At 36.1% G+C, this 18,651-nt stretch overlaps 1 protein-coding gene across 19 annotated transcripts in view; it reads left to right on the top strand.

Moving 5' to 3' along the window:
* RANBP3 (RAN binding protein 3) overlaps nt 1-18,651 on the top strand; it is a 74,118-nt gene that overhangs the window by 49,281 nt on the left and 6,186 nt on the right. For 14 of the 19 annotated variants that reach the window (XM_074309021.1, XM_074308959.1, XM_074308926.1 and 11 more), the window contains 8 exons: nt 84-176; nt 3,638-3,750; nt 5,642-5,761; nt 7,262-7,365; nt 16,179-16,257; nt 16,930-17,032; nt 17,949-18,073; nt 18,419-18,539. In XM_074309021.1, coding sequence (XP_074165122.1) covers nt 84-176; nt 3,638-3,750; nt 5,642-5,761; nt 7,262-7,365; nt 16,179-16,257; nt 16,930-17,032; nt 17,949-18,073; nt 18,419-18,539 — 858 coding nt within the window. The remainder of the gene's footprint in view (nt 1-83; nt 177-3,637; nt 3,751-5,641; nt 5,762-7,261; nt 7,366-16,178; nt 16,258-16,929; nt 17,033-17,948; nt 18,074-18,418; nt 18,540-18,651) is intronic. The other 5 variants (XM_074309031.1, XM_074308945.1, XM_074308899.1 and 2 more) reach the window with 2 other exon arrangements.

The raw sequence follows: 18,651 nt of genomic DNA, 5'->3' as shown, positions 1-18,651 counted from the left end.
TTAAATATTATAGGAACTTGGAGTTGAGATGGTGAAGTTTGCATTTGTAATCTTGAATCCTGGAAGTTTGCTTTTGTTTTTAGGTTTACCAAGCCAGAAACCTAAGGAACAGCAGCGAAGTGTGCTACGCCCAGCAGTATTACAAGCTCCGCAGCCAAAGGCACTTACGCAAACAGGTCAGTATTTTGGTCTTGATTGTATTATATAAAGTGGTTTTAAATATAATTTGAAACTTAAAGGCAATGTCTTCATGGGCTTTTTCATGTAGCCATTTTTATCTAGTCTTAGATCCTCCTTTCCAAATCAGGTTTTTGGTTTTTTTTTTTTAATCATTTTTCTTTCTCCTTTTTTCCCCTGAGGCAATTGGAGTTAAGTGACTTCCACAGGGTCACACAGCTAGGAAGTGTCTGAGGTCAGATTTGAACTCAGGTTCTCCTAATTTCTGGTGTGGTGCTCTATCCACTGTGCCAGGATTTTTTTTTTTTTTTTTTTAAAGAGGTAGCTGGTGGCTCAGTGGATATAGAGGATCTGATTTGATTCAGGAAGAACTGAGTTCAAAGCTGACCTCAAATACTTAACTCTGTGATTTGGGACATGTTACTTAATCCAATTTGCTTCAGTTTCCTCGACTGATCAGATAAAATAATGTTTGTAAAACTCATTAGCAAAGTGACTTCTTACCTTTCTCCCTTAAAAGCTATATTATTTTATACTTAGTTCTGGAATTAATAGAGTACCAGTGGAGTTTTTTAGAATATAGAGGTTATGATCATATCTTCTTTTTGGGAAAATCACTTTGGAAACAGTAGAAGGTAGATAGAAAGAGAAGAGATTTGGGATGGGAAGATCAGAAGCCTTTTGAAATAGTCCATGTAAGAGTTGTTGAGGAAGTACCCTATAGTTGAGTGCAGAAGAGACAAATGCAGATATTGTGACACCTACAAAATAATAATAATAATAATAATAATTTTAACAACTCAATAAATACATCAAGTAAAATCAAGGTTTCATGCCTGAGAATATGATGATACCTTTGACAGTAATGGAGAAGTTCAGAGTAAAAAGAGTTTATGAAGAAATAATGAATTCAATTTTGGACAAGGTGAATTTGAAGTTAGGTGAAATGGAAAAGCTTTTGCACAAATAAAATTCTTGCAATGAGGATAAAGCAGCGAAACAATTGAAAAAGTTTTACATTAAATCTCTCTCATAGTGGTCTGTTATCTAAGAATTATATAGTCCATTCACAGAAAACCAAAAACTATTTCTCAATAAAGATGTGAATAGTTTTCAAAATTATTGCAATATATTAACAACCATACGGGAAAATGCGCCAATTGACTGAGATATATACAAACATACATACATATATATATATATATATATAAAATTATTATTATTATTATTTTTTTTTAATCTGAAATTTTATCTCATAGCCCACAAACTGACCAGCATGAGAAAAAGTAGTTGTGGTTGTTAAATTTGTGTCTGACTCTTTGTGACCCAATTTGGGATTTTCTTGGTAAAGATATTGGAGTGGTTTGCCATATCCTTTTCCAGATCATTAATACAGAGATGAACTGAGGCAAACAGGATTTGCCCTCAGTGACTTACCCAGGATGACACAGCTGGTCAGACTTGAACTCAGTAAGAGAAGTCTTCCTAACATTAGGTCCTGTACTCTATCCACTGAACCACCTAGCTGCCCTGATCTTCTTGATCTGTTCTCAAGATCTGTTGTTTTTCTTATAAGATGCTTCACATTCTTTTTTTATTTTTTCACTACTTCTGCACTTGGTGCGCTGGTTCCTTCTTGCCCAGCAAAACCCAGCTGTATCCTTGCCTTCCTTAGCAGTAGAGGCTCCCTCAATCTTCAAGTCCCTGATTCCCCACTCTTGTGCTGGAGGTGAACGTTCCTGTGGTTTTGAGCCGAGGCTATCTCTGCACCCAGTTACCCCAGGGCTTCCTGCTTGCTGTTTCTGTGGAACTACCTTCAAGATGTCTACATTTCACACCTGGTCTTGGGTTTTTCTTTGCTTATCTCAGCAACACTCCTGTTCTGCCTCAAGTTTTGTTTTTCACCAGTCTACATTTGTTCTAAGGCACAATTTTCTTTAGTTTGTGGGGGAAATCTGGAGAATTTGGAATTTACTGACCTATTCCACCATCTTTTCAGAATCCTCACTGATTTTTTTTTCTTGCTGTCCTGATAAAAAACAAGAATTATTAATATTAGAGGGGAGATAGCAAGATGAGTCTAGGGTTTCTTAATGTTAATTTTTTTTCCTAGTTTAAGCTTTTTCTTTAATGAAATCTAGAAATATATCATTGAAAAAAATTCCCTAATTATATTGGCACAGATCAGGCTTAGCTAAAGAGCTAAGTGGAGTGGAATGATTGCCATCTTGCCCTGAATTGTATTGTATCAGTGATAGAAATGTGGTTTCTCCCTAAGCAATCAATAATATTGTTGCTATTGCTCTCCTCTTGCTCTGCTTACTCTTGTGATTTTCTGAATCAAAATACCTCTCCTTACCCACAATGTAAATCTTATCTCATTTAAAAAAGGGTTTTGTATTTGTATATCCAGTGCTTGGCTACTGATACTGATGGGGGTGGGGGAAGGATTTAACAAAAGTATTTACTATGAGTCAAATATTGTACTCATTTATTTATTCAAGCTTAGTATTAGCCAAGAGTCTCAAGAAAGAAGAACAAAAAACAACCTGTGAGTAGTAATACTTGACCCACTGGGGACCCAGTTGGTTAGTTGGACAATGTGGCCCATTCTTCCCTCCCTCCTTCCCTCTGTTCCTTCCTTCTTCCCATCATCCTCTCCCTCTATTCACTTGGAGAAATATATCCTTACCTGATATGGGTGTTTCGACAAAAGGAATTTTGATTGCTTAAACCTTGTAAGATATCTTGGGAGTTTGGGAGCTAGGTATTTTCTCTTCCTAAATTATTTATAATAGATTAAAAAAAACTGGAACAAATTAAAAAACAAAAAGAAATATAGTTTCTTCTGTCTTACATATTACTCAACACAGAGAATTTTGTGTTCTGAGGTTCTAGCAAGCAGTCTGCATGATGTCCAGTGGCATCATATGTATTTTTACCTTTTCATCCTTTTCTTCTCTATTTCTCTTCCCTCTTTTCCCTTTTCCTTAAGATTCCATTGTGTGTTTCTAATAATCAGGGATATTATTGGTAGTTTTAGATTAAATAGCTTATTACTGCTTTTTTCTTTTGGAACCTTGACACATGGCTTTTTGATTCACTCATTCCCATTTCACATGTTAGCAAATCTGAGGATAGAGAATGTGGAAGCTTAGTGAGTTTTGCCTTTAAATGGCATTTTTACACAGTGTATATAAACTTTTTAATTAATATAATTGGGGGGGGGGGTTGATTTTTTTGTTTCTTAGAATAATTTGAATGTAACATTGAGATTGTTTTTTTCCTCCCAAGAAGTACAGAGACATTATAAGAACATATAAATTTGTGTTTTTCAGTATTTAGAAGTTTAAAATATGTCTTAGATGAGGAGAGACTCTGCAATTTTTAATATTAACTAGAAAAATGGGTTGTAAATAAAAATTATTCTAATCCTTTGGTTGTTCCCTTCTTTTTGCAGTTCCTAACAGTGGCACCAATGGTGTTAATGTACCTTCAGAATGTCTAGGAGCAGCTACATCTGAATCAATAAATAATAGTGCATTGAGGAATCCTTCTGAGTCTGTTGACAAGGTAAGCTGGCTTTGTGTCTTACAACAGGTAAAAGAGAAGAAGCCCAGACTGAAGGATTTTCTGAACAATTGTTGATTCCATAAAATATTGGGGAGTTTTAGTATTTTCAAACTCTGGTCTGTTTTAAAGAGTTTTCATGTTCTGAATTAATCAGTCATCTATGAAAAGTGGTCATGACAGCATTAATCATGTAAAACTTAAAATGTTCCTTTTTTCTTACATTTATAGAGAGTCACATAGGATTGAGGAGAAGCAAAGTGGGAACAAGGATATTGAAATTTAGCTCCAAAGGCCCTGATGGTGTTCTAGGGCTCTTTGTAATTGCCACATCATCATTCAGAAAACAGAAATGCCTAGAGAACCTTGTCATTTGCAGTTAATTCTCCGTAACTGTTGCTGCCTATGTTTAGACTAACAAAATCTAATAGTCTGCAATGTACCAATGCAACATTTAAAACTTAATACATGGGTGAAATGTGTTTCCCTTTTTCTGTCCTTAGGTTAAAAAGTAGTATACATCATTTTTCTTCCATTGGATATGCTTTTAATTAAATTCTAAAAAATAATTCTAAAGTTTAATTTATTATTCTCTATATAGGTGATACGATGTTAAAACTTTAGGCCCAAAGACTTTGTTTTTTCTACTGACTTGAGCAGCAATGTGATGTTACTAGAAAAAATTTTTGGCAGGCAGCATTTTTCTTTCTACTATATTTTATTGTTTCTGTTTTGTTGCCATTAGTGTGCGTGTGCACGCACATACATGTAATGTAAGGAGAGTGGCCTTTATGTTCCTAAACTGAGATTCTGCAGAACAAAGTAGGAACCACTAAAACCAAGAATGAGAAAGGTGGAATACTGTTGCTATATAGAGATCATAGTGTGGCAAATAGCCTAACATTTCAGGCCCATTGCCACATGTTCATGTTAAGATTGGAAATTCAAAGCTGCAGTTTGGCATATCCTTCTTAAAATTGGAATTTCTGAGTCAGCCATTCCCATGATTTAAATCCAGAATATTTAAGTTAGCTTGTAAGTTTGCATCTTATTTCAGGTAAGGGTTCTCGTTTGTCATAAGTATCAGTAAAATCAGACAATGTCAGTCTTTTTTGTTAATCCTTTTAATGAAGTGACTGAAATGCAGTTTCAGAGATTACAGGGATCTCATGGAAGAACTTTTGGTCCATCTTCTGTACTTGAATAGCAGTCACCCCTGTGAAAAGTATCATCCTGCCTGTACTCCCACCCTCCAGTGAGGGGATTCATTGTGCCTACAAAAGTTTGTTCTCCTCTTGGATTATTTAGTTTTGCCTTATATGGAACCTAAATTTATTTCTCTGGAACTTCCACTGAGTATTCTTAAGTTTTTGCCTTTTGAGATCAAGTAAAACAAGCCTAAATTGCTTTCAATATTACAGTGTTTCAAATACTTAGAGCTGTTATAGCCCCTCATATCTTATCTTCTCCAGGTTAAACAGTCTGTTCATTAGGCCATTCATTATTTGTGATGAACTTCCATCTCCTAATTGTTGTTGGAAGTGTTCCAATTCATCCAAGTCCTTCCTAAAATATGGCACCTATAATTAAACACTCCAAAGGTGTTTCAACCAGGGCAGACGAGTACAGCCGAAATACCCTTCCTTGCTCTCAATACAGTGGCTTTTGGTGATTCTAAAATGTTAACTTTTGGGGGACTTTTTGGGGACTCACTGAACTATTTCTCCTACCCTCACCCTAACCCATTGAGATGCTGCTTCATGGCCCTTTGAAGCTGGGCTGTGACTTCAGCTGATCCATATGCCCGCATGATTAAAAGAAGTGCAATTTAAATGAGATAGTGTTAAATTGCTAATCTCGTTCATCTCTGCTAAATGTCACTTCCTTTTTTTAGGAGAAAGAGCCCCAGAAAAATGAGTCTAGCAATACTTCCGAGGATGAGACCTGTGAGAGAAAAAAGCAAATTGCACAGCAAGCATTTGTATTTGGGCAAAACTTGAGGGACAGAGTTAAGGTATCTAACCAGAGCAACGGCACTTGCATGATGTGATGAAGTACTGAGATTATTCCTCTACTCAAAGTTCAACCACAGGGGAGATAGTTGTTTATCATGAATTTCTTTTAAGCCCTATCTTCTCATTCAGGTGATCATGGGGATCATATTATGCACAGTCCATTCCTTTGCTTAAATCTTGGGTATTAATATCAGAGCTCTGGGAACAGATGTTGTTATTCATTTTAGGTTTCTGTTCTTTCCACTGTACATTTTGTTAAGCCAAGGGCACGTTACTTTTAGCTCTTGTGAATCCACTTGAGTCATTATTCTCTAGGAGACCTACGCCAAAGTGAGCTTAGTACTTTTGGAGTACTTTGTCCAAATGAACCTGTCTAAGGAGACAAAAACTGTTTTTATTATCGTGGGCAGCTTCTAGTAAAATGAGGTAGGTGGGGGTTAGGAGCTAGGAAGTGGAGTCTTGGTGTCTAGATAAGAGGAATGCTAATATTGCTTTCTTCTCACTGAGACAGACAAGGAATTTCCTTCCCAAGATTTTGTTTGCTGTAGTTGGAACATTTTAGTCAGAGAGGAGATTGTGAAACAACAAACTGTATTGTAGACTATGTCAAAACATTGTAATTCTTTCCTATTAATGGAAAAATGGATTCTATGGATTTGCTGACAACATATGGGCCAAAGAAGTATTTTCTCAAAAACCCAGAAGTCAAAACAATGGTGATGGCAGGTTAGATGTTTGAAGAATTGGCACCATTTGTTATTACCTTCATTCTGTGCCATCTGTGACTTTGAGATTACATGTACTTGTTGCTATGGCTTCAAGCTAAGATAATTGATTTTTCTTGGGCTATTCTTGGGACAAAAACAGATGGGTTTGGGGACAAGGTGTTAGTAGAGGCTGCTGATGGTGATTATACAAGTATTGTCTGGGTTAATAGAAAGATTTCTGAATTGAAAATGAGAAGAAAGCTTTGAACCTGTCTTTGCCACTGTTACCTGAACATTTTAAGGGGGGAGGAGCCCTAGTTATACCATCAATTCAGGAGAGTTGTAAGTTTGCATTGGGATTAAAAAAGAAACTAAAAAAGTAAACATGGATGAGGTATTTTTAGCTCCCTGAAGATAAATTTTGTTAATAAAGGTCACTGCTGTTATCTCATTTTTGTTGTTATGAAAGTTGGAAATGAAATCTAGATCCCAATTTAATTGTAACTTTTTTTGCAAGCTCAGATCTTTTGAGGTTTTATACCTCCATGCTTTTTCACATTTTTTTATTTAAGGAAGAAAAGATAGATGGAATAGAAATGGTAAAGTCCCCTTCCCTACGCCTCATCCCAGTGACTAAAATAAGAGAGATTTACTTCCCACGGTTCATATAATAAAATGATAATTGTGGGCCAAAGAATGCAGGGATTTGGGTTGGATTTTTTTTTTTTTTTTTTTTTTTTTTGGGCTTGTCTTAATTCACTTAGTCTGAAATATGTGTTTTTTGTTTCTTAGCTAGGACATGAAAATGCTGAAACAAGTGACTTACAGAATGCAGGGCATCCGAGCTCTGAAACACCCTCTGCAACCAACTATTTCCTACAATACATCAGCTCCAGGTGAGCAGCTGATTTTTGTGATGCTTTCATAACTGGGGATAAATTCTATTTCATTAATAATAATTAGCCAATTAGTGCTCTTGGAAGTGGGTGAATAATATTAGTATGGTATAGTGTACTGAATTCTCAAGGTAGGAAATTGTAACCAACTCTTGCTCCAAAGCAAGACTGTTCATCTCTCTGGGTTGCATCTTCTGATCTATGACAGAAGGTTGTACTACTAATTATGCTCCAAAGATGCACGATTTCTGTGATGTTCTTTACCAATACTTTGCTAGGAATGCAGGGCAGGGCTTCTAACGTGGTGCTGTTGTGATCAAGGTGACCACTGTAATTCATTCTAGTCAGTAAAGATTTATTAAATATCTGCTGGGTACAAAATATTCACAGCCAAAAGGGATATAACAACAAAATTGGAGAAACAGTCCCTACCATTAAGGAATTTATTATTTCCTGGGGGGTACAGCATGTAAGTAAATAAGTAAAGAATAAAGAGCAGTAATATTGGGATTGGAGTGCAGCAAAGAAAGTTTATGATATCACCTTTGGCTACACATTTAAATATTCTGGGCCTCAGCGTTCCTTATCTATAAAATGAAGTGTGTGTATTGGGTAGCACACTCTGGTTCTGAATCAATAATCCTATGACCATCATGGAGCTTCCTTCTTCAAGTGCTCTACACAAGGAGCATCAAACTTAAACAAAAATGCCACTAAACCAAGCACAGATTTATAAAACCACATGTTAACATTATGTCTTGTTTGTATTTATATTTATCTTCCCCTCCCCCCCAAGCTGAGGTTAAGTGACTTGCCCAGGGTCACACAGCTAGAAAGTGTTAAGTGTCTAAAACCAGATTTGAACTCAGGTCCTCCTGACTTCAAGGCTGCTGCTCTATCCACTGCACCACCTAGCTGCCCCTGTATTTGTATTTATCTTGATAACTATTTCCCATTTGCATTTTAATCTGGTTCAGGACATATTTGGGAGCCAGATATTTGATCTCTGTTCTCTACACTACCACTCACCATAGAAAATCTTTGGCAAAAAAGATTGAAAAAGTTTGGCAGTGATAGAAAAGTTAGCAATTTTGTAAGAACTGATCAAGATTTATAGTAATTAGGTTGCCCTTCTTCCTAAGAACATTTTTACCTATCCAAGAGCTTTTTCCAACTTATTGTGGTAGATTAAAAAGTTTGTAAGCTTTGTTCCTCTTGGGGCTAGAAGGAGGGTATTCTTATTTGATGATGACAAGACTGAAAAAATGAGTTTAAAATTGGAAAGTTAAGAGAATTAAGAATTAGCATTATTGCCAAGCATCTAAATGAAGTCCCTGTGAAATGAGACATATTCCTCTGCTAATATGTTAGTTTCACAACTCAGAAGTTACTACTCCTTCCAAAACTCTCATAGTATTTTATCCCTACTTCTCTTATGTATTGGAACATTTGAATCAAGTTAGTTTTGGGGTATATGCCTTCATTCTCCTTTTTACACTGATCTTCCAGAGTACTTTGATGGACATGCAGTCTATTCCGCTTACATTGGTCAATTTAGCTCTTTGCAAAGGTCTATGGACAAAAACAACCTAAAACTTGGGAAACAAAAGAATTTTATTTACCTTTCTGAAGGAAACCTTGAAAACCTTGAGATAAAGGCCATGAACTCTCCAATTACAATAAATGGGGAATCTAATTAGAAATCTTCTCTACTATATTGCTTCATATCTTCTGATTGATTCTGAATGGTTATCTTTCCTTCACTATTGGCATCTTTCTACTAACCTATAATATACATCCTCAAGGCGTGCTAATCTTTTTCTTTTTTTTTTTTTTTTTAATTTTCTGTCTTGATTTTTTTTTTTTTCCTTGTTGCTAAATTTGTTGGAAAAGTTGTCTATCCCTGTGTCTATACTTTACCACTTCAACCCATTGGAATATGGCCTCTATCAGTACTATTCTGCTGAGATTGCTGTTGACAAAATCATAGATGATTTAATCACCAAATCTAATGATCTTTTTTTTTAGTCCTCTTCCTTTTTGGGGGGGAGGGGAGTTGGGGAGGAGCTTCTACAAGTTGATACCCACTTTTCTTGGATACTCATATCTTCCTTTTGCTTCAAAGACATCGTACTCCCTTGGTTTTTCTGTATCTTGAATCATTTCTATTCTCGATTGCTGCCTTATCCTCTTCTGCCTCTTGATAAAAGATCTTCTTCCATAAAGGTCTGTTTTTAGCTTTACTCTCTTGTTTTTGTCCTCTTTATCCTTTCATATGCTCTACATTCCAAGGTGGCCTTGAATGTAGCTCTATACATAGAATGCATTCTCTCTTCCCATCTGCATTTTAAAATTCCTGTTTTCAAGCTTTTGCCAATCTCATTCATTTCTGCACCTTCAAGTACCACCTCTGTTTTTATAAACTCCAAAATTCTGTCTTTCTAGTGCCAATCTCACTTTGAAAATTCTAGCCTCAAATCTCCAGTTTCCTATAGGATACTCTACCCACTTTTCATTACATGTATCCAAAATCAAGCTGCTCATGTCTTTGCCAAGCCCTCCCTTCCTTTCTCCCTTCCCATATTCCACTGCTCGAATGGTCTGTTCTGGGCAGAGATTTAAATCTGTTAACTCCTCATCTCAAAGCTCCCTCAGGGTCAGCCACCAGAAAGACTGTTACAAAGCAACCTTCCTATAACTGTATGATCCTGGGCAAGTCACTTAACCCCAGTTGCCTCACCAAAAAAAAAAAAAAAAAAAGCTCCAGAAGACAGTTAGATGGCATCATACATAGCTGTTTGGAGCCGCAGTCCTCCCTGACACTGGTTTTATTACCCTGGCAAGTCACCTCACTTCTCTTGGCCTCAGTTTCCTCATCTCTCAAAAGAGGATAGAAATGTTTTTTGCTGTAATGGCAGAAGAAAGAACCCACCCTAAAAAGCCTTTCCAAATTCTCCTCCAAACCACCTCAGAATTGATCTGGGAGCAGGAAAGCAGCTTACCAACACAGCAAGAAAGGTCTGTCGTACTGGGTTGGGAGCAGAGTATGGTCCAGGAGCACTCAGGAGCTTGCAGGAAATTGCCAAGCCCTGCTCTGCTTAGAGCTAGCAGCCTTCCGGGACAGGAGCAATCCGTGCAGCAGGGCAAAGCTCCATCCCAGCTCTTCACCCCAGCCACCCCATTTTTAGCACAAGCTACCAGCTGGGTTTTAATTCCATTACTGATCAGCACTAGTGAAACCATCGCCCCTGGGGCCAACCACCAGAGAGATTCCATTTCCATAGCCACTCGGTAGCAGTATCCTCCTCCAGAGAACAGATTACTCCTCCAGGGCTTGCTTTTTCAGAGAGGCTGTGTTTCCATAGCAACGAAGCAGTTGGGCCCAGCCTCTGAGACCAACCAATAACAAGATACCTCCTTCAGGGTCAGCCACCAGAGAGACTGTTACAAAGCAACCTAGCAGAAATATGCCCCACCTCTGGGGCAGGCCTGCAGCTAAATCCTACACCCCCCCCCCCATCCCAGTATAAGACCTAAGGATAACTTTCACTGTTACAACATATACATATATATATATATATATATAAACTTTGAAAACACTAATCCTTGAAACCCAGTGAAAGTAAGACAAGCACAAAAAGTTTAGGACAGTGCAGGCCAGAGCCCAACTCTAAAATAAAAAAAACACGACACTCAAAAAAAATGAAATTGCTTATAGAAAGTTACTAAGGTAGCAGGGAGGATCAAGGCAAAAACTTAAAACAATAGGGTCAAAATGGGTATATAGGGAGGCTTTAAGGAAAATGTAATTTGGTCTTAGGCCCAAAAAGAAACCCTGGAGGAGCTTAAAAAGTCTTTTAAAAGCAATTTAGAGGGGGCAGCTAGGTGGCGAAATTGATAGAGCACCAGCCCTGAATTCAGGCTGACCCGAATTCAAATCTGGTCTCAGACACTTAACACTTCCTAGCTGTGTGACTCTGGGCAAGTCACTTAACCCAGCCTCAAAAAAAAAAAAAAAAAAAAAAAAGCAATTTAGAGAAGTAGAAGAAAATTTGGGAAAAGGAATGAGAGTACTGCAAAGGAGTCATGAAAAAAGAATCAGTAGATGCAGCTAGGTGGCAAAGTGAATGGAGCATCGACTCTGGAGTCAAGAGGACAGGAGTTCAAATCCAATCTTACATACTTGACTGTTGTAGGTGTATGGTCCTTCTAAGTCCCAATTGCCTCTTATACACACACACACACACATACACACACAAGTTGACAGCATGGAAAAAGAAATAAAAAAATTTACCAAGGAAAATAACTCCCTAAAAATAGAAGTGATCAAATGCAAAAGTTCATTAAAGAAAATAATTCCTTAAAAATTAGAACTAGAGGGCAAAATAGAAATGGAAAGAATCTTATCAGTTGCTTCCTGAAAGAGATCCCAAAATGAAAACTCCCAGAAATATCATGACAGATCAAGAAGAATGTACTGCTATGGTCAGGATTACACAGGATTTGAAAGAACCAGAGAGCTTGGAATATAATATGCTGGAAGGCGCAAAGGATTACAACCAAGAATATTGTCTTTGAGGGGGAGGGAGGTGAGTGGATTGGTGAACATTGAATGAAATAGAGGTTTTTAAAGATCAGAGTTCAGTAAAAAAAAAACTTGACTTCCAAATATAAGACTATATGGCAAGTTAATATTTGTAACTCTTTATCAGTAAAAGTAAAAAAAAAAATGACAATGCATGTATGTATGGATAGAATATATAAATATAAGGTGACTTTGATGGGATTCCTCTTCCCCCTCAAAAAAAAAAAAAATAGAAAATTGCACTGGAAAATGGAGAAGGAAGATTGATACAATGTGGGGAGGGACACCAAAAAAAGGTAGAGTACATTGGGGAAGTCAGTGATCAAAAATAAAACACTGGTAAGGAGGGAAAGGGGGAGTAGAGACGAGAAGGAGATAGACAAATAAAGGGCTGGATCGAAATTTATTATGCTTCAACTGAAGCAAAGGGGAGGGGTAGCAATCATGATCTCAGCAAAAACAAAAGTAAATCTAAGAGATAAGGAGGGAAGCTCTTACTGAAGGATACCATAGACAGTAAAGTCCTATCAGTACTAAACATATATGTGCCACATATGTTTACATATATACCATATAATTTATATCATTCTATTTGATATACCATCTAAAATTTTTGAAGAAGTTGAAAGAAGTACAGCAGGAAATGCATAATAAAACTGTAGGGATATCTCAATGTTCCCTTCTCAGAACTTATCTAACTTTGTTAGATAAATCTTAACAAAAAGCAAGAAAGAAGATAAAAATGTGAGTAAAATTCTGGAGATGATAGCTCTCTTGGAAAAAATTGAATGGGAATAGAAAGGAACATACTTTCTTCTCAACAGTATACAGTATTTATACAAAATTTAACCATGAATTAGGATATAAACCACTACCAAATGCAGAAAAGCAGAAATAGTAAATACATCATTTTCAGATCATAATGCAATAAAAATTACATTCAATAATGCATGATAGATTAAAATTTAAATGGAAACTAAATAATCCTAAAAAATAAGTGAGTAAAAGAACAAGTAATAGAAACAATTGATAATTTTATTAAAATGACAATGAGATGACAAAATTTCTTGGGGGCAACCAAAGTGATACAGTAAAATTTATATATCTAATTCCTTAACATAAGTAAAATAAAGACAAAGTAGATCAATGAATTGAGCATGCAACTAAAACAAGTAGAAAGGGGTGAAATAAAAAAATTCCCAATTAAACAAATTGAAAATCCCCCAAATTAAAGAGATTAATAAAGTTGGAAGTAAAAATACTATTGAACTAATAAATAAAACTTAATTGCTGGTTTTCTGAACAAAACAAAGTACATAAATCATTGATTAATTTGACTTTTTAAAAAGGAAAGAAAACCAGATTATGAGTTCAAAAGTGAAAGGGGTGAATTCAACACCAATGAAGAGATAATTAAGACAATTGTTAGGAGCTTTCTTACCTAATTATATACCAATAAAATCTGAAAGAAATGGATGGATATATATAAAAATTTGAATTGCTCAGGTTGAGGAGAAAAAAATACTTAACCCAGTCTGAGAAAAAGAAATTGAACAAGCCATCAAAAAAGAAAAAATCTCTCAGGACCAAATGGATTCACAAGTGAATTCTGCCAAACATTTAAAGAACAATCCCTATACTATATATATACTACTTGAAAAAAATTTCAGAGTCCTACCAAATTCCTTTTATAATACAAATATAGTGCTGATACATAAACCAGGAAAAGCCAAGATAGAAAGAAAATTGTAGATCAATTTCCCTAATTGTTGTGATATAGGAGCCACCTGCCAGTGGCTGCTGGAGGTCTTAACAGACCTGTAGAATGGATCTCTTTATGTGAGAGGACAATGAATCAAGGAGACTGAGAGGCAATTTCGTTCTCTGACACCTCTCCTCTTGCCTCCAATTTATTTCATTCCCAATCCACAAGGAACATCTGCGTTTATAAAGGCTGCTTTGCAACTCCTTCAAGTGTTGTGATTCACAAATGTGGAGTATCTCAGAGAATTGATTTTCCCCTTCACTTAAGCATAATCCTTAACACCTGATGAATATCATTGCAAAAAAAAAAAAAAAAAAAATGTAAATGAAATATTAGCAAAGAGATTATAGCAATATGTCACAAGGATCACATACTGTGACCAGATGGGATTTATACGAGGAATATTGGGCTGGTTCAGTATTAGAAAAACTATTATTAATTTATTGTTAATTATGTATTAGGAAAACATCAACAAAACCAACTAATAAATTACCTAAATAGATCCAGAAAAAAACCTTTGACAAAATATAGTACCCATTTCTATTAAAAACACTAAAGAGAGGGTCTAGCTAGATGATGCATTTAATAGAGGCCCATTATCACCTGTTTAATATTGTGCTAGAAATATTAGCTATAGAAATAAGCTATAGCAGTAATAGAAGAAAAAGGAATTAAATAATTGGTGATGAGGAAACAAAACTATCATTCTTTGTAGATAATACTTCTATTAAAAAAAACAAACTAGCTGAAGTAACAACTTGGCAAAATTGCAGGATATAAAATAAATTGACATAAATCATCAGAATTTCTAGACATTACCAACAAAGTCCAAGAGTGGGAGATGGAAATTCCATTTAAAATAATGTTAGACAATATAAAATACTTGGAGTCTACTTTCCATGGCAAATTCAGGAACTATGTGAACACAGTTACAAAACACTTCACACTAAAATCAGATCTAAACAACTGGGAAAATGTTAATTGTTGTGGATAGTCTAAGCCCAATATAATAACAATGACAATTATCCCTAAATTAATCTATTAAATGCCATTCCAATCAAACTCAAATTATTTTAAAGAGTTAGGAAAAACAATTCATTTGGAAGGGAAAATTTCAAGGACATCAAGGGAATCAATAAAAAAGTAAGAAAGTGATCTAGTCATATCAGATCTCAAACTATATTATAAACTGATAGTTATCAAAACAGTCTATTGACTAAGAAATAAAAGATGGATCATTGGAATAGATTAGGTACAGATTACATTATAATAAATGAGCATGGTAATCTTGGTGTGTGATAAACCCAGAGATGGAAGTTTTTGGAACAAAAACTCATTTGACAAAAATTGCTGGGGAAATTGGATCAAAAAAGTAGAACTCAACATCTCATGTTCTCTATCAGAATAAAATCAAAATGGGTATATGATTTACACCTAAGGGGTGATACTATGAGCATATTAAAAGTGTAGAATAGCTTATCTGTCATTTATGTACAAGAGAAGAATTTGGGACCAAAATATAGAGAGCTTTACAAAATATGAAATTATATTTTTTGCGCAAAGCCACTACAACCAAAATAAAAACAGAATTTAGAAAAAAATTTGGAAACAAGTTTCTCTGATAAAAGCTTAATTTCTTAAATATATAGAGGACTGAGTCAAATTTATAAAGATATAAGTTGATAAATGATCAAAGGCAATTTTCAGACAGAAAAAAAAGTTGTCTGTAGTCATGAAAAAATGCTCTAAATCACTACCAATTAGAGAAATGGAAACTAAAACAACCTACCTCACCTGTCAGATTGACTAATATGACAAAAGGAAAATGTTGGATGCTTGAGGGAATGTGGGCAAACTGGGGCATTAATTGGAGTTGTGAACTGTTCCATCATGCTGGAAAATAATTTGAAATTATGCCTAAAGGGCAATAAAACTGCATACCCTTTGATCCAGCAGTATTTCACTGCTAGGTCAATATCCCCAAAAAGGGAAAAGAACCTATCTGTACAAAAATATTTATGGCAGCTCTTTTTGTGATGGCAAAGGGAAAGATGCCCCTTCACTTGGAAAGGCTAAACAAGCTATATTTGCTATTAAAAAATGACAAGGAGGCTAATTTTAGGAAATTAAAAGGTATTGATTGCCTGCAGTTTATAGGCTCTTATGACAACTAATGGCATTTGGGGGAAGGGGGTGATGGTGAACAGCATAGAAGAAATTACTTGTTTGATTCTTAACAATATCTTAACCTAACCTTTTTGAGCTTGTTTCCTCATCTGAAAATGGAAATAATCATAACTTTATAATATGTTGATAAGATCAAATGGGATATTTTACATAAGTAGTATGTTAATGTCAGCTTTCATGTGTATCCTCTAATATGCTCACATGATATTTGAGGATGCATCAGATTAATAGTTTAGTATTTCTTTTAGCCTTATTAATGATAGTCTTTCTCTTCAGTTTAGAGAACTCAACAAATAATGCTGATGCCTCCAGCAACAAATTTATATTTGGACAGAACATGAGTGAAAGAGTGCTGGTGAGTTACTTCTTTCTCCTCTTCCTTGTGGCCCCTTGTGCACCCTCTTCCCCTCATTAGTTCTCATTTCTGAGCATACGACTTCATACTTTCTCACCTTCCATTGCCTTGATGAATTTTAGGCAAAAATTTTACATTTTCCTGGCTTATATCCAATGCTACTATACCATTCTTCACTATAAATTTGAATGTGATATAGTGGGTTATAGAAATGGGTGCTATATTTTGTCAGTGGTTTGAATTCAAATATCATTTCTCACATTTGCTCAACTGTATTGAACAAATACCCTCACTGTTCTAACTTGCCAGTTATTGCTCCTTCCCCTTTGTGAACAAAAATAGTGAAATAGTTTCCATCTCCTGCCGAAACCTGGCTTTCTGATGCCTCTGGCAGTGGAAAATAACAGAGCTTGACTCCTACTTCCCACAAGACATCTTACGGATAGCTTCTGGGGTGAAATGTGTGTGGATAGGTTGAGTCCAGGAAAGCCAGTCTGTACAGTGTCAGATATCCCTAGTTTAACCAGACACTGACAGATATTCCAGTCCTTTATGAAAAAAAGTAAGAAGAAAGGGGAAATAAGATTTGTAGTTCATGAGTGGCTATCATTCTCACCTAGAAGTTTTCTTCTTTATAGTGATTTCATCTCATGTATTTCTTGTCTCCTGCAGAGTCCACCAAAATCTAGTGAATCTAGTATAGATGCCAGCAAGGACAATACTGCTGCTGAATCTGGCTCAGAATCCTCCTCCCTAGAAGCCACCCCTGAGAAAGGTAAACCATGAGCATCCTATGTGAGAGCAGTTAGGGATTGGCTGGTTTTGCTGATAGCATTTAAAATTACTTAAGGAGTTGCAATGATTCAGGACAAAAAAAAAAAGAGAGGGAGAGAGACCTCTTGTAGATTGTTCAGAAAGCCTAGATGCCTGAATCTTCCAAGTCAGAAGTCATGCAACTTTGACAGATAGACTTTGGAATCATTTCTGAAAATGACAAATCTGCTGTCATGACTTGTTGGGTAATAAATGTTATACATGCTGTGTTCAAAGTGAGTTAGTCATATATAGCCTGAAGAGCTGATCTTTAGTGAGAGTTAGTAATAGTTCTCTCTCTCTCTCTTTTTTATTGGAAGCATTATTTTTCACTAGTTAAAGTCTGCATTTCAGGGATCTTTTTATTGAGGTCTCTTCTACTAATACTTGTTAGCTATCTGGCCTCATTTTATGGTTTCTTAACCTCAGTTTCTTTCTTGGTAAAATCAGGCCATTTGAATAGATAATCTCCATTTTCTTCCAATTTTTACTAATCTAATACTTACCTCCCACTTAACAAAAAGGAAAACTTCTGTTATCAGATACACTGGCCATTATTAGTGCTATTCATCATAAGTAATTGGTACATCCTCCTTATTAACAGTCAATAAAACTTTCCAGGGATGCACTTTGTAGAGGTATATGTTTAGAGGTTTCTTAATAGGGACTTATGATGTCAAAAATATATCTGTTATTTGAAAGAAAGAAGTTTTTCTTGTAGTACCCTAATCTCAGATTTGTTCATGGGGGCACTTCTTCTGACTGCCCACCATCTTGCCATACTGGGGCTAGATGATCAGACTCATTATCTTTTGTGTGTGTTTTTGTGATGGATAAATTGTTCCCCTTTCCCAACAAACATGGAAAATGTTGTTTAGCTAATAATGTTTCAGAGTCACTGGCAGAATCAGCAGCTGCCTACACCAAGGCCACAGCCAGGAAGTGTTTACTAGAAAAGGTGGAAGTGATCACCGGGGAAGAGGCAGAGAGCAACGTGTTACAGGTAAGGTGGGAACTGAACCAGAAGTAGCTTTGACCAGTCAGCATGTCCCATCTTAAGAAGGTCTTGGCAATAGGAGTAGTTGCCCAAAGCATCTTGATTGGGCTTCTTGATAATAAGTGGCACTCCTAGGATTTCAGAAGGTGCTATGTGGTATGTTTTTTGTAATTGGACTACATGCCTGGGGGGAAGTGGTTCCTCAAGTTCTCTCAGATGCTAGAGAAGACTGATCTGATCCCTGGGAGACCCTATAGCCAGTTATTGGTCAGGAATCCCCAAGGATTGTCCAGCAGGTTTGGAAAATTATCTCTGGCACCTTCAGTGAATAAGGATTTGTCTGTATTACAGATCCAATGCAAGTTGTTTGTATTTGACAAAACATCACAGTCTTGGGTGGAAAGAGGCAGAGGACTACTCAGACTTAATGACATGGCTTCAACAGATGATGGGACGTTACAATCTCGACTGGGTAAGGAGAGCTCCAAGATAAGCCCAAGCTTTCCCTTTCCCTTCCTTGATGTCCTGAATGTTCTGCCAGCTCCTAAGTCCCATCTCTTCCAGGAGAAGAATGGGTTTGTGTC

This window comes from Sminthopsis crassicaudata, chromosome 1 (assembly GCF_048593235.1).
Source record: "Sminthopsis crassicaudata isolate SCR6 chromosome 1, ASM4859323v1, whole genome shotgun sequence".
NCBI lineage: Eukaryota > Metazoa > Chordata > Mammalia > Dasyuromorphia > Dasyuridae > Sminthopsis > Sminthopsis crassicaudata.
The sequence above is the reverse complement of the archived record's forward strand: the minus strand, read 5'-3'. Positions and strand labels throughout refer to the sequence as shown.